At 38.9% G+C, this 16,212-nt stretch overlaps 1 protein-coding gene across 4 annotated transcripts; it reads right to left on the minus strand.

Moving 5' to 3' along the window:
- Positions 1-648: 648 nt before the first annotated feature.
- glt1d1 (glycosyltransferase 1 domain containing 1) lies at positions 649-16,096 on the minus strand. Of its 4 annotated transcripts, none has more exons than XM_079687563.1 (13): positions 15,589-16,096; positions 15,084-15,235; positions 14,826-14,931; positions 12,766-12,817; positions 11,920-11,956; positions 11,178-11,234; positions 6,726-6,824; positions 5,817-5,866; positions 5,030-5,074; positions 3,914-3,957; positions 3,356-3,476; positions 2,672-2,770; positions 649-1,112 (listed from the first exon to the last, which is right to left on the minus strand). In XM_079687563.1, the coding sequence occupies exons 1-13, from the start codon at positions 15,654-15,656 to the stop codon at positions 966-968; spliced, it is 1,077 nt and encodes a 358-aa protein (XP_079543689.1). In that variant the 5' UTR covers positions 15,657-16,096; the 3' UTR covers positions 649-965. The 4 variants fall into 4 exon arrangements, with proteins under 4 accessions (XP_079543689.1, XP_079543690.1, XP_079543691.1 ...); XM_079687565.1 differs by having other exon boundaries at positions 975-1,112; positions 3,356-3,471; XM_079687564.1 differs by lacking the exon at positions 5,030-5,074.
- Positions 16,097-16,212: the final 116 nt, after the last annotated feature.

The raw sequence follows: 16,212 nt of genomic DNA on the forward strand, positions 1-16,212 counted from the left end.
GTTCTGGGGCAGCATAGACACGTCTGTTCTGTGTTAGAGTTTTACTCGCTACAGGGTGTACTTTGAGGGTTTGTGACTCTGCAGACCGTTTACATGCAAAAAAACGACATAACACACAAGGGGACGGGTAATAACCGGAAAAGCATGACATGGGACCCTTAACTATTTTACTTCCCAAATACAGAATGCAGGACAGCTATTGATGTTTATTTATATTTGGTGTCATTCTAAAATCAAAAATGTTGCAAAACTTTTGAGGGTTAACATTAAATGTTTTGCTAACCAGCCCATGCCCCAGCGTGTTGCCAAATCAACCTTTGTAACGACAAATTACAAGAAGCCTTTGTGCCCCTCTGCCCTTTAAACAAATTGAATTTTTGCTTGGCCCCTGGATGTCTGCAACCCAACCGTTGAATGTGGTAGCAATCAGACTGGAAGAAATAGAAAATACTGGAACAGTTGCAGAAAGGGTAAATTAGCTGATCCACTGAGTTTGAGGAGAAATTTAGATTTTTGCATTTTGCATGTATTATTTTGGCGTAAGGAATGAAATAGAGGGAATGAAAATACATTTTGAAATACCCAACCATTCAAAAACAAACAGTGGAGTTGTTTGCTTCTTTTATTAAGTAGACTGATAAGAAGAGAAGCCTTATTTATATATTTATTCCAAACATAAATAACAGTACATTAGCAATGTAGGTATATATTACATATATTAACAGGACAAACAACCATTTATTGTCTGGGTCTTTGGTTCAAAGTGCTCTGCAGCATAATTTCAATTCGGCAGTGCAGATAAAACAAGATTATTTTGTACAGCATCTATGTAGCCTGATTTCCTAACAGACAGTGAATAAAGACATCTGTGATCATTTTACCTACAGCATGTAAATGCAGCAGGTTAATGCCCAGCTCTTCCTGAGAAAGTTTACAGAGTGGGGTTGAGCGCTGTCACCTTGCGCTCAGAGCAGAGTGTCCACCAGCCGCCGGTAGGTTTCTCTCTCCTGATTCAGGCCGTGATGCTCTTCCACGTAAAGTTTTCCATTCCTTACCACTCTCTCTCTCAGCTCGTGATCTGATAACAGCCTTTGAGATTGATGCAAAAATTCCTGGCAGGGATAAAAGCAAAACGATTCTCATTTACTGCCAAATGCAACTTAAAGCTTGCCATTGAAGTTGCTTCAAGAATTTTCTTTTAAACAACAAAAGATTACCCAAGGCATGAGAACAGAACTCAAATAAGAGCCTGTGCTGATTAGTAAATACTTCAAAAATATCTGTACATTGCCAAATAGGGGAGGTATTTGTGGCTCCAAGTCAAAAACAGTCTATCCAAATACTGTAATGCTACAGTTTAACAATAAAAACCGACCAGCTGTCACATTGACATGGTGAGGGAAAGATGAGGATATAAATGAGACAATTAAGAAATATTTGATATTGTCATCTCTGAACATTGACTGAGATGTGTATACTATTCACACATTATCCTGAATCCTAGCAGTTCATCTTTTGGCCCAGCAGACTAAACGAAGCCTCCAAGAAAATGAATGAAAGTTCCTCAAACGTTGGCTTCCTATAACATGGCACTCAACATTTTTTGAAGCAGAAGGAGCCAATGGGCACACAACATGTTAGCCACTGCCAGTCAGCAAGCCAATTCACTTTACTTCATTCAAGTGACGTGATTATGTCTGGAGAGGCTCTTGGTTAGGAACGTCTTCTATGTATGGCCATGAGAGCTATAAATCCTTAGCAAAAGGATTAAAGCCCAACTTATGAGCAGCAGGCCTAGTGTAAATTATAGAGCCAGACAGGAAGTGCCATTTTCCTCTTAAAAAGCTTTTAAGGGCTAGTGTATTTGTTCCTTTTGACACATTTCTTGATACGTAGATTCGTCATGTAATTACTTTTAGTCGATAATACATACGAGGGGATTTTTAAGTAGGCAGAAAAAGTCTAGAGTGCGGTCGACTGCAAAAATATTATTTTGTTGACAGAATAGCACTCGCTGCCCATAGGCCCTGGCTGGGGTCGTGGTTTATTCAGCCCAGGTCGCAACAACCATCTGTGAGAGCTTTCTCCTGGCAGCCGAGCTGAGCATACGTGACCCCCCGGGGAGGACTTATCCCTGCCGCTACAACAACATCACGCAAGAGCATGGCGTCTTGAAAGCACCATGCTCAACTGCCTTAACATATTCTCCTTTTGTATCAAATCTCATTAAATATTATACTCATAAGCTCTAATTGGAGGGCCCCACTTTGCACTTTACTGCTATGTGTTGCATCACCAAAATGTGGTGTCTTTGCTCTGTCCCTGAACGCTAGACTTCTTGATCCTAATCCAAGCACCTAGGGAAACATCAGCTCCTTTTGCTATATTGTATCTGCTTAGATTGGATTAATGATAAGAATGTAAAGTAAGAAGTTTGACAAATTGATGCAAAGGTTTCCTTTTTAAATTGAGATAGTTTAAGTTAAAGTAAGGTAAGTTATTAACAGTCGACACATTTTGGTAAATTGAAGTTATAGAAGCGGACATTGGCTGCAGTGCTAATACATAATATCCTCTCAGACTGTGGTGCATCAACACAGACAGTGTTAAAGCCAAATGGGGATTAATGCATGTAAAGTATGTGGTGGAGACAGTGTATGGCTTGAAATACCTGAGGAGACGAGTACAGCAGGCCAGTGTACTCATGCTGGACTACGGCTGCATTTCCTGGAATGTCCCTGGCCAACACAGGTACCCCGAGATCCATGGCCTGTTTGAGCAAACAGATTACATTCTCAAACGTGGCTAAAATTCACAATGTCATAAAGTAAAGTCACTTATTCACAGACTCATTTATTTTATCACTATCAAGAAAAAAAGCACCTTAAGCACCTTGGAAGTTGTACAGCTCAGCCATTCTGCTCTTTAGTGCCTGAGTTCACTTACACAATTAACAGTGTGTATCAGCCATTACCTTCAGCAGGTTGTTGAGTGAAACATACTAATTGGACGTTAAGCCAGCTGTGAATTGTCTCAATCGACTGTGTTTTAAAGAGATTAAGTGGATTTGCAGGTTTTGCTCATTCAAGATTGGAATAAAGCAATCCATTTGGGTAATTGTCCCTGAAGTGGTCAGATAACATTGTAGCTGAGCAAGAAACAGCAGGATAAGGACTCCTGCTAATATTTACACCGTTTCATTTTGACAAGGGCTTTGGATGGCACAAGTCTAATTCACTTTACCAAAATGGTATTCTACACCACGATGCATGAGCTATAAAAAGATACAATTGTGTGTACAGCATTGAAGTCAGAACATGATTTTGTGCTACGTGTCAGCCCTTCAGATATTTACCTCCAAAATGGCTGCTGACATGCCCTCTGAGACGGAGCTGTTTACCACGGCGAAGCACCATTTCATGGCAGCGTGAAGCTCCTGTTGGCTCCTCTCCTGGGCCAAGAAGACCCCTGCTGTTCTGCAGAAGCAGCGACAAAGCTCAGTTCTGCGTGACTCAGGGCTAACAGAGGCGTGAATGATGCTAAAGGGCAGTGACAAGCTCAGAGCAGGAAACACAGCTGCACTATATGGGACATGCACGGAGAGTCCAGGTGAACTCCTAACCAGAGAAGGCAGCTTCCTGCCACAGAGCTTTGTTGTGCTGAAGGCCCTTGGCGAAAGACTGAAAGATCAGCAAGGACTTGAGAGTGGGAGGACAGATAAAAAAAAAAAAGAGAGGATCTTGGCGCTCCCCTCAGATTTTCATTCTGTTCACATTAAGTCAAGATACATGTAATGGGGCATATAGAAGGATAAGTAGTCTTCAAACAGGAGTCAATTCTTGGCAAGACTGTCAGATATCAAATGTTCTTTTGTGAGCTGGGTGACTGGTAGAAAAAAGAAAATATGGCTTACCTTTTAACAACAGCTTCCACTTCAACACTAAATACAGGATCAATCTAAGTGAGACAGAAACACCACAGAGACAAGTGAAACCTGCTGATTTTCATCAAGGAAGGCAGAAATGACTTAATCTGAAAGACCAAATAAACAATAACACAAATAATCATTTCTATCATGAGCAAATCATTCTCTGAAAATCCTGTATTTGCAGAGATTGGGGTCAGTTGGGGTGGGTGGCCAATCTGATTAATTGCAATGTGGGATTTGTGTGCATTAGCAAGCCTGCAGAAAAGTCAAAGCATCGCAATTTAGGTCAAAGATGTTGCCAAGCAAGCTGCTACTTTTTTTTTCTTTTTCCATTTTATAGCTCATGGAATTTCTAAATAAAATCTGCTTTAAAGCACTTGTGCGTTAGAAATCAAAGAATCTGAATTGTTTTTGAATCCCGGTTAAATCTGGGATCAGGCAGTCATTGTTAATCCAGCAGGGGATAAATCACGATAACTGCTGTAGTAACGAACACAAATAACTTCCATGTTAAATCAAAAGAAATCAGAAGTGAAGGAAGTGGCCAGTCAGAAGGGGAAGGCTAAGTACCTCCATGGTGAATGTACCACACCTTCCTTTAGCTTTTGTGCCATTTTGCCCAGTTTCTTGTTTGTGAGCAAGTATAAAAAACTAAAAATAACATTATTGAAATATTTTGAGATGTATTTTCAATAATAGTATAGAACATAGTGCACATTGTGGGGGAAGATAAGTCCCAGCCACAGAGGAGCAGGATGTGTCTCTCTCTAATATCCATATTTGTTTTATTTACGGTAAATTCATTGGTACAATTATGGTGGAAATGTTAAATAATTGAGGGAAATTCTGGCCATCCTACAAATGCATGTTTATAATAATAATGATTATAATAATACACTGTATGTCTTTGGATTTCTCAAACAAACAAACAAACAAACGCTTTCAATGTGATTCAGGGGTCCCGAGATGAATCACACTTCCCCTGAACCATTTCATCAAACAACAAAGCAAAGCGCAGCAAGAAGCGGCAGTCAGACAGTGAATAAGCCCCTGGCCATGTCTAATTTAGTTTTTTTTGAACAAATCTTAAGAAGAACATACCTTTTGCCTCACAACACTGTTTGAAAGAAAGAACAGACAAACATACTGTACACTGGTGTCATATCAAAGCAAGTCAGGGGGAGAGACGATACAGACAAACACAGAGAGAAATCAACGAGTGCGAAATTGGAAATGAAAGGATTGAAAAAAAGAACAGTTGTAAGAGCGCTCAGGCTGCTGCTGATATAACCTGACTAACATAACGGTGCAATCAGTAACAAAAAAAGAAAAAGAGTAATGTTTAAAAACTCCCTCTTTTCGGCTGACTGGTTGATTTATGAATATCATAAAGGCAGGCTTTACAAGTTAAATAGTTATTTTGTTTCAAAATATTTGTCATGCTTGACAAAAAATATGTCCATATATTCAGGAATGATAAACAGGATGAGGGTGTGTGACAGGACTGCAAACTGCTTTGGCTGTTATTTATACTAACACACCAGATATATGCCCACCCTTGTTTATTAAAATGAGGTAGGTCTTTATAAGTCCCTAGTAAAAGGTAAGAGCTAATCTGGTTTAGGCAATGCATACAATTACCAAGCAGAGAGCCAGTTTGACAGAAACATTATCAAGACCACTGATGCCGCTGACCCTCGCCCCTGTTTGCCTTTTTCCTCCTAAGGCTGCCAGTTAATTCCAGCTAAACAGCTAAAGCCAGTATCTCCGCTACATCCAATTAGAGGCCGCAAAAATTCACAGGGGCGGTTTCTATGTATATACAACTGAACAGAGAGTCACGCTACAAAGGGAGACACGCAGCGAGTGTTAATGATTGTGTTCTTACCTTTGGCCCAATAATGACCAGAACATTCAGTGGATTCTCATAATGCCACTCTGAAAGATACAAAATGAAAGTAGTCATGGAAACAAAAACACAAACATGTAACAGCAGCAGATCATCTGTAAATTATTTATAGCCATACTTGCTCAGGGAAAGGTATAGTATGTTCACATTTGTAGGCATGTGGGTAGCACCATTTAGTGCCAAGAAATGCCATGTGAAAATACATATATTTGTTCTATTATCTCAAAGAATCCCTGTAGTGCTTTACCATAACTGTGTGTAACATAATGAAAGTCATATACACTACAAGGAGGACCCTGATGTTGTTAATTCATTATCACGTTTGAACATATGAAGATATATAGTCCCTATAGAAAGAAACAGTATAAAGGCAAGACCCAACAAGATAACAAGGGAACATTACTTTGTAGGGCCAACATGATCTAAGGAGAATCTCATTGCACGTTCACTTACATGTTTTAATTAGCTGAAACTCAACTACCGAGTTCTAACTTCATTTCTTATTGATGAGGACATAGCTATTGCATTTACCACAGTTACAACAGACAGACAGTCAGAAAGGCTTTGCATCTGGGTTTACAGGACATTAAAGAGAAGTGTGGCACCTTTAGATGTACAAAAAGGGTTCATGGTAATGTCAGTTTGTCATTATAGCAAGAACTGAGGAATGTATTCCTTAACTCACCTATTCACCATCAAAACTGATTGAAAGTACACAGAAAAGGTGGCCAATTGTTCCCTTTAATGTTGAGCAAGCTTGAAACAAGCTGTCTTTAGCTGGGCTAATTGCCAAGTTACTCAACTATGATGTTGATAACATTGTTTTATGTTTTTCAATACCAGTTTATTGTATAATAGATGGTAAACAGAATAAAATGTATGGTATACCTCCAAAAACCTCCACCAGATAAAGGGGGTCCTTGACTCGTCTGAGTCCACAGACCAAGAGGAAGACACGCAGCTCATCCACGTGCTCTATGCTCGCATCTGGAGAGGAGCCAGACACACAGAGAGAGCACCAAAATATCAAAACACTGCATAATGAACATCCCGAGTACATCGACAGATAATGAAAGCAATACATCACCCAAGGTCATGAGGAAAATAAGACAGCAGTGACTAATGTGCTTGCACAATTCTCTGATCAGAGTTGTAACACACGGCAGGGAAATAGACTGCTGAAAGCATGGGAAGGTTGAAGCCTAATCAGTGTGTAATGTGGCATCATAACTACTGAGCACAGTGTTCGGGTGACAATCTGCTCACTGAACAACGATAGATTCAAATGAGCTAACCCAACATCACATAACAAGATCAAACGTTTTCAGAACCTTGCTTTAAAAGGGAGGCAGGGCCACTGAATCTGCTCTTTTCCCAGATCGTCCAACTTTCAGGATCAATCCAGAGATTAGTCAGAAGCTGGTCGGCATTCAGCTGTGAGCCCTGCCAACAAGCACTTTCCTGCATCTGACCTTCCAAAAGCAACAGACAAAAGCCATGCCCCTTACAACACTGGATTACCATGATGGCAACACTTGAATTACCTTTACTACATTTTGTTGATCCCTGACCGCTAATGATCGACAATGACCAAATAAGTGAAATCCTTAGTGTGGAGATAGTGCTGCTAGCAGTGTCTGTTACAAACTTATAAACAAACCATGTGGAAATAAAACCGCAGACAGACACAAGCAGGTGCTTGAAGCACAGTGAGAGTAGAGTGAAGTCCCCTGATGCCAGATAAGTCCAGATCAGGAGGCTGAAGCAGCTCTTTAATGCTATTAAAGAGGATCTTAAAATGACAGCGTGGTGTCTGGGCATTGACCCTAATTCAAAAACCAATTGTCAAAAAAGCTCTTTATCTGAGGGATGCATTGAACTTACAAAGATGTATTAGATGAGAAAGCATGTCAGCCGAGGGTGACAAACATGTCACTTTCTCAGAAAGTAATTGAGGATAGCTGGAATCATACAAGAGCACAGATGTGTCAAAGTAAGTAAAACAATTCTGAGAAATATTATGATAAAAGAAAATCCCCTTTGGATCTAAGGCACAATTCATCTTTCCGCGGGGGAGCAAAACAAAATTGGATAAATCATCTGTTCTGCGAGCAGCACTCTTTTCTCTCTCTCGCTCTTTGCAGTTCTGTATGTTCTATGCAAAACATATTTTTGTTCATTTGCCTTTGATTTCAGAAGGGCATTCTGAACAGTCCTTTAATCAGTATGTTTGTAAATGTGTGTGCATCGATATGGGAACATCTTTTGAACAGCTGCTGTTAAATCTGTCTATGGAACAGGGTAATTAAGGCAACATATATTGCAGGACACACACACACACACACACACACACACACACACACACACACACACACACACACACACACACACACACACACACACACACACACACACACACACACACACACACACACACACACACACACACACACACACACACACACACACACACACACACACACACACACACACACACACACACACACACACACACACACACACACACACACCAAATCTACACTGGTAAGACATATTAACCTAATGCTGATGTTTGATAATCACATATTGTAATGTATATGTGAAGTTTTAAAGACGCTCAACAGCTCTGAAAGGAAAATAACATGTGTCCGAGCTTTGGCTAGTTCCCTGCTCTTAGGAAATATGTCTTTAAAATATCTTTAGTCGGAAAACAAACTGTCATATTTTCAAGCATGTGATAAAGCTGTGTTAGTGATGTATTTTTAATGTCTACACATTCAACGAAAACTCATCATGGCAATATAATGAACAAGGAGCATGAAGCCATTTTTCAAGCATGACGTGTCCCCTATGGCACAAACAGTGTTCTCTGATCATGGTCCCACACTATAAGATGACAGTAAGCATTAAACCTGACATCTAACCTTACCTCATCTTTGAATTCTTCATTACATTATACCAATTAATGCACACACTTGAGGGAAAGCTTCTTACGTAACTCATGTGATATTCATGCTATCCCTTGAGGATCAGGTAGCTGGACAAGATGACAACAACAGAGCCTCTGCATGTTTACTCTCCTGCTTCAGGGATTCAAAGCGTTGCTGTTCCTCATGTATGCCCCTACCTCAAAAAGGCACGCAGCAGGGGCCGTACACAGAGTGGCTTTTATGGCTTGACACCTTTGGATGCTAGAGCTGAAGTATGTGTGCCTTTGGAAAGTATTTGAAACCAAAAGGATAACACATACATGCAGTATAGTCACATATCTTCTGTTAGATTTTCTGTTCACAGACGGATGTATTTTAGAGTGTGCCTCAAGGCTACACAAAATATGTTTATTCCAAACATTCAAACCTCCACACACACTTTAATTAAACAAGCCTACTTTCAATACACTACATGTTGTCTTTAGTAATGATTGATTTACCAGAAAACAAGTTGCCACAAAAGTAAATTATTTCGGGCAACGTAGTTATGTTTGAGCAAAACTAAAACATGATGACACTAATTATTTGAGAGGACAGAGCAGGTAATGAGAGTTCAAAAGGAGAACAGGGAATATCTCATCTATTAGACAGCAGAAAAAAATATTTTTACTTTTATGACAAGGCACATTTAACAATAATTAAAGATAGATTGCATGATCAGTTAATATTGTATATAAATGCAGCTCTGTGAATTGGGGCCGTCATTTTGACATAAAAACACAATATGAAGTTTGCTTAATGCTGTGGTGATAACACCATGGCAAGGAAAACGTTTTTTTTTACTGACAAATAACACAGATCATTTAACACAGTCAGACAGCACATATGCAGTAAATTAAACAATGTGTTCAGCTCCAAAAGGAACCCTGAGTTGGATAACAGTGATTTAACACATCACTGAGGAAAAGCACAATAGCAGTGACTCCTATTCCAACTGGAACAAATGTAAAAGTGACTCTGGGCAATTAGTATTTCTTACAGCGTTTGTGAATTGTTGTGACAAATGGCCCAAGGCCAGAGAGCTATTAATCAAATGTTCCTCTCTGTACCCCAACTGTGCTCTCTATGAGCACTAATGTACCTTGGATGGACATCATTTTGCAATGTCCAATTTAAAGTCTGGGCTGCTTGCGAAGAGGATGCTCGGAGTAACAGTGCATATTAACTGAGCTATTCAAAAGGGAGAGGAAGACCGAAGAAGAGAGTTGAAAGGGTAATTCAGCTACAAACTCTGGCCTCTCCGACAATCAGACACATTGAATATAGCTATATTTATGCTCTTTGATTGGTACTTTTAGGATGGGATGTTTGATTGCTTTCCCCATTGTGCTCTCAGTGTTGGCTGCCCAGCTCTGCCCTGCACTACACAGTCTATGTCCAATTGTGGAAGTGAGAAGCATGCAGTCTAGAATATAGCAGAGGGCTATTATGTACAATACTGCAAATGGTTTAAAATATGTGACACACCTTGGTATAGCTGGTCAAAACGACACCGATAAAACCTATTTTACAAGGATCTTAACTTTTAGTGTGCATGTACCTTTTCATTTTATTGTATTGACGTTTTATCCAGCACCTGTCCTAGTAATGAAGCTCAGCGTAAGATCAACCAGGAAGACCAACTATTCACTATTCCTACGTAACTACTCTCTCTCCTCTCAATAAGTGATCGGGGGCGTCATTCTCCAGCTTAACCAATCACTTCGCTCTATTCCCAAGTGCCTATCATAGCACTCGGCTAAACCTTTTAAATCTGCTCCCCCCCCTCTGACAGCTGTCATTTCAGGTGACTCTACGCAACCCTCCTCCGACCCTTTTCCCCTCCTGTCCCTCTGAATCCAGAGTCAAGCTAAACCACTCCTCTTCAGACCGAACCCAACCATCTATTCACCACCACCAGTGTCGAGACCCCAGGGGGTTTCATTGGATCGGTTCTACCCTCCCGAATGCACAACGGGGCCTGATCGCCAAAATCACCATTACATTAATTTGTGTATCTTGCAATAAATATGTATTCTTACATCAAAACCATCTCTCCTTATTGAAATAAGGTTGTGTAGATGTGCCAACAACTATTCCTGCTAAAGTTTCAGACATAGCCTTAATAATAAGACGAGAAACGACACATACTTATCACAGTCATTTCCAGATGTATGATTCTGCCCTGCTTTGTAAGTGTTTTTCATCCTTAAGTCCTGTACTCTTGATGACCCTTAGATTATTTCCTACTAAAGGCAAGAACACTAAATAGGAAACAAACAAAACAAATGTCCTGAGTAAGGCCTACTGATAATCAAGTCAGACATTAGGCGATAGGTGAGAAAACAACCAACATAAGTAGTAACATTACCTGAGCTCCTCAAGAATTCACTCCAGCAGAATTGCTCACTCACTTCAGTCTGGATACCTTTCAAAATAAAGATAAATGAAAAGCAGTTTTCTTGTCAGGACCTTTACCGAACAACAATGTAATAACCATTATGTAGAATCATATCAACAGGTTCTTTGTTGTTGTATAGATAAATAACCCTAGCGACTCTAACCCTTAAATAAAGGGTTTGTATACACCCAAAAGTAGAAATATCAATCACATCCAGTGTTCGTGATAACCTTAGATAGATAAATAAGTACCTTATTGATCCCAATTGGGACAAATTGGAATTGATATTGGACATACGTTTGTATGACTTATTTATACATCTTAATTCTATGTAAAATAAACAACATCGACATACTTAAAAACCTTTTTATGAGGTTTGTGTCAAAAGTGCTTCAGTGTGATCACTATCTGGGGAAAAGCATTAAAATCAGCTTCCACTGGTCAGAGCTCAGCCATGCAGCTGGCACAGGGCTCTGCTCTAATCTGTGTAGGGACTATTTGCCAAAGAAGGCTGCTGGTGGGAAACAACATGGAAGAGTGATTTGGGCTCTCCTCCATGGTGAGGTGGCCAATGGCAAGAGCAAATCAAACTCTGTACTGCAGACAGCATGATAATGGAGGGAAAACATGTCAAAGCTGATTAATGCAACACTTCAATGGCGAAAAAGGGATTCACAGAATGAAGCGAGGATATTCATCCGGCAGAGCTTACCTTGGGGCTGCACATAGATTCTACTGCTCTGGGACAGCTTCAGAGAAAAATAACAGAGGAAAACAATTCTGATGAAAACTAATTCAAAACAAAAATACACAAGTGTTTTGAATCAATCAATTCTTAGTGTTTGTTTATATAAATTACATTTGATGATTGCCAACTGTGCTTCTTTCTCTTGTTGTCAGACAATAGAAGCCCATTAAAGCTGTTTGTGCTCCAAACACATTTCATCTAAATCCAAACTTTAAAAGAGTCAGAAAGCAGTTGGTAAAGATAATGGGCGTGGTAGTAAATACATCACAAGGGATGAAGAGGATATTGACTGGATGTTATCACAGTAGATTCATCCCCTGTGTGTTTTCTGTCTCAATAAAAGCATGGCGATGCCTCTCAGTGCCTGTCCTGTCTGCCTGCTGTCAGCACTAAATGGCAGAGATAAAGCATGCCACTCGCCTCAATCCTAGAATCTAATCTTAAAATAAAACATGATAATAATTATTATTATAACTTACTAAATTATAACTATTACGAGGCAGGGCAGGATATTGTGTTTGTATAGTGAAAGCCCTTCTGTTATATTTATTGGAGCTGTCAGGCTATTGCAGTGTTTTGTAGCGTCGTAAAAAGCAAACAACAATCTTTTGCTCTAAGTGATTTTTTTATAGTAGCTTTGTAAAACAGGGGTCAATTGTTTGTAAATGTTATCACCTTGGAGGTATTAGTTGCTACGATTATGTGGGTGATGTTACTGTAACAATGGCACATGAAACACAGACAACACGTGCAAGCATCAGTGCTTATTCCAACCACTGCTCTATTCAAATGCCAAAGACATAATCATACCAAATATAATTCTGCTTCTTCTTTCAATTTGTCAGTGAATGCAACAGCAAACCTGTCAGACAAAAAAAACGTCATTATCACCCCTTTGAAATTAATTTAAGTAAAACAAGAATGTAATTGGCGGCAGTACGTTTTAGAAGTTTTCAAGCAGTGACAATTTTCACAATAAAAGAGGAAGAAGCAGTGGGAACAGAAGTTACACAAACTTCTCTATGCTAAGGCTCAACACGTGAGAGCAGAACGAGTGCTTGTGGTTTGAAGACAAATGATTCAAGAATACAGAGGGAAAAAAATGATATTTGAATTAGCCCAATGTGAGCATGCACAAGTTAATTGGCCAAAAGGCTCAGATATCTTGATCAAGGCTGTGTGAGAAGGCACTAGCAGCGGGAGGTGCGTGGATTTAGATGTTTGAAGTCACAAGACCTGGATCTCCCCAGTTCTCCCAGAAGGCAATTATCCCTTTACATTTACGTACTCAATGCCAACTATTTTTATCATAATGATTACCGAGCCACCAGGGTTCTGATGTCAAGGCACAGAACAGGATACAGTATGGATACGCTTTTTTCATTGTTTAACTATGGGAGGGGTGATCACACTAACTGCACAGATGTATTTGGCCTTTATATGTTCCTAATACTTTCATACCAGTTCTTTGTTTGATGTCCAGTCTTTTTACCCAAATACATATTTGATACTCTTGTCCATATGATTTTTATAGCTTGACAAATAAAATTGGTGATCATAATTGCTTCAGTTTTTGGAGCTGAGCACTGAATACTTAAAGCAATACTGGTCAATAACACTACATATGTTTCACTTGTACATATATAGTGATTAATGGCAATATATCACAACTGTGGCAACAACTTTACTTTGAGCCTGTGAAGCTGTAGTTTTTTCCAAGACTTAAAAAGCACATGATTAATACAATTTGAGATTAGAGAGTTATCTTTGGAGATATCTTGATTGACACGAACAATTTCAGTTAAGTGTAAATGATAGAATTTACTTCCTGGTTGCACTTCAAGATGGTGACATCTGCATTAAAACCTCTGTAAAAGGAAGTAAGTGACATATTGTGTGAGACATTACTGGCAAATTTGGATATAAAAAAACATTTATATCACACTCTTAACGGATAACTTGTCATATAAAAAGTCCCATTGCATGTTATTAGTTGCACGTGTGCTTTTCCTGCAATAAAATGTTTAAAAGTCAGCCATATAGTATGGCAAGACGATTTAGCTTTTATTCATTTCGGGAGTATATCAACAAATCAATTCTTACTAGTAAGAATGCAAACTCTTGATAGCAAAAATGCATTCTTACTAGTAATAATGTTTACTTCAGATATCAGGAATTCAATTGCAACTAGTTGTAATGTGTATTCTTGATATCAGAAATGCGATTTTAACTAGTGAGATTTGCATCGTTTTTGTCATTCATTTCAATGGGAGTTGGAATTTGAAGTAGTTTAAATGCCAATTGTTGATATCAGGAATTAAATTGTAACTAGTTATAAATACAAATGTAATAACTAGTAACAATTAAATTCCTGATATCAAAAAAGGACTTTGAATTAGTTCAAATTGTATTTCTGATATCAACAATTGAATTACTGATATCAGACATTTGAATTGTTAATAGTTCAAATTGTATTGTAACTAGTAGGCTACCAATTTAATTACTGATTCAAATTGCAACTCCCATTGAAATGAATGAGAAAAACGATGTAAATCTCACTAGTTAAAATCGCAATTCTGATATCAATAATACACATTACAACTAGTTAAAATTCCATTTTTGATATCAGAAATAAACATTATTACTATTAGGAATTGAATTTTTGATATCAAGAACTTGCATTCTTACAAGTAAGAATTGATTTTTTGATATCCTCCAGAAATGAATAAAAGCTACATCGGCTTGCCATAATATAGACCCTATATTACACATTTAAAATTCAGAAGCATAACAAATTGTGACTGCTGTTCTCCACGGATATCAACAGACAAATACCTTTTATGGGTTAAAATAGTTTGCATCAACATCACCTGGCTTTCTGTAGCACCTGCTCCATAACCACACGCTTCTGCTCAACTTTCACATCTTCATTTATATCTGTTCCGCCAAAGATAACGCCAAAGGGTACTTGGATGTCTGGTGTAAAGGTTAGACATAAAACAGAAAGGTCCTGACATTTATAGGACAGGTAACAGTGTATTTGTATGTCTTATATTATTTTTTTACAAAAACACATGACTTAAAGGTATATGGATAAGTGAATGGATCATGACAGCAAGGATGTTTACCTAAGAGAAGTCTGCCTGCTTTAAACAGATGGATGGCCAGTGCACCCTCAAATGTAGGATTACTGGATATCAGGTTTGCCACCTGAGCAGGAGACTGAAACTCTGCTGCATCTCTGAGCTCACAGGTGTGTCCAGCTGATTCAATGTGGGACCTAAAACAAAATAAACATGACTATGGATAAATAAAGTTTCAAACATCAAAGCTTCATTGGAGAAGCCTTGTTTTAATCCTCAAATGTTGTGTTGTGTCCTTGTTGTTGTCTACAACTGTCCTTTTAAAGCTGCATATTACTGAATCAGGTTATAGCTGATATACTAAAGCCAAAGTGCACTAAGGTAGGTAGTTAAATGATTGTTAGATGATTTTTTTATTAAATTGTACAGTCAAGTAGACCATTTCATTATGACATGGCTTACAGTGAACTACATTGCTATTGCCTAATGCAGCTTCAACAGGTAAGTACTAATTAGCTGTTGTAGCTAGCTTAGCAACAACGTAAATTACCTTATTCTCTCAGCTGTAGTGTGGTTCCCAGTTTTAGGACTGAGGCAAGCAAGAAAGAGTAATTTCATATCTTCAGTAATGGCCGTATGACGAGCTAACTAGTTAACATGTAAACATTAGTGAAAAACAGGTTGAAAAATGAAGCAAGCAGAGCCTCGAGGTGCTGGTTCAGTAGGCTCGCTAGCTGAACTCGTATCACATTTCCTGAACCCATGCCTGCAAGTTACACGTTGAGCAAAGCTAGCACTTTAAGGCTAGCCCAATTGACAAGAGTACACCCCACACGCCCCACACTTGAAATGTCTACAAGTCCGTCTTCTATATGTTCCCCTGGAAACACATGACGGTAGCACATACTGTACAGGCCCTGTTGCCCCATATCAGTATTTAGTTTCGAAACAAATATTTAGGACTAAGTAAAAATAAAACGACAGGCAGCTTCCTGTCTGCTGACAGGTTTGTCATAGACAGTATCAGTGATAATAAAACACCGAAGAAAAAATAAAACAACCGCATCACCACTTCCTTGTATCGATGTACGCGCCTGCGTAAAAGGAACAAATCTACAAATCTCATGGATGGGCTGCTGCCGCATTACTTTGCTGGGCATGCCGGGTAAATTTC

Source organism: Notothenia rossii (assembly GCF_949606895.1).
Source record: "Notothenia rossii genome assembly, chromosome: 6".
Classification (NCBI taxonomy): domain Eukaryota; kingdom Metazoa; phylum Chordata; class Actinopteri; order Perciformes; family Nototheniidae; genus Notothenia; species Notothenia rossii.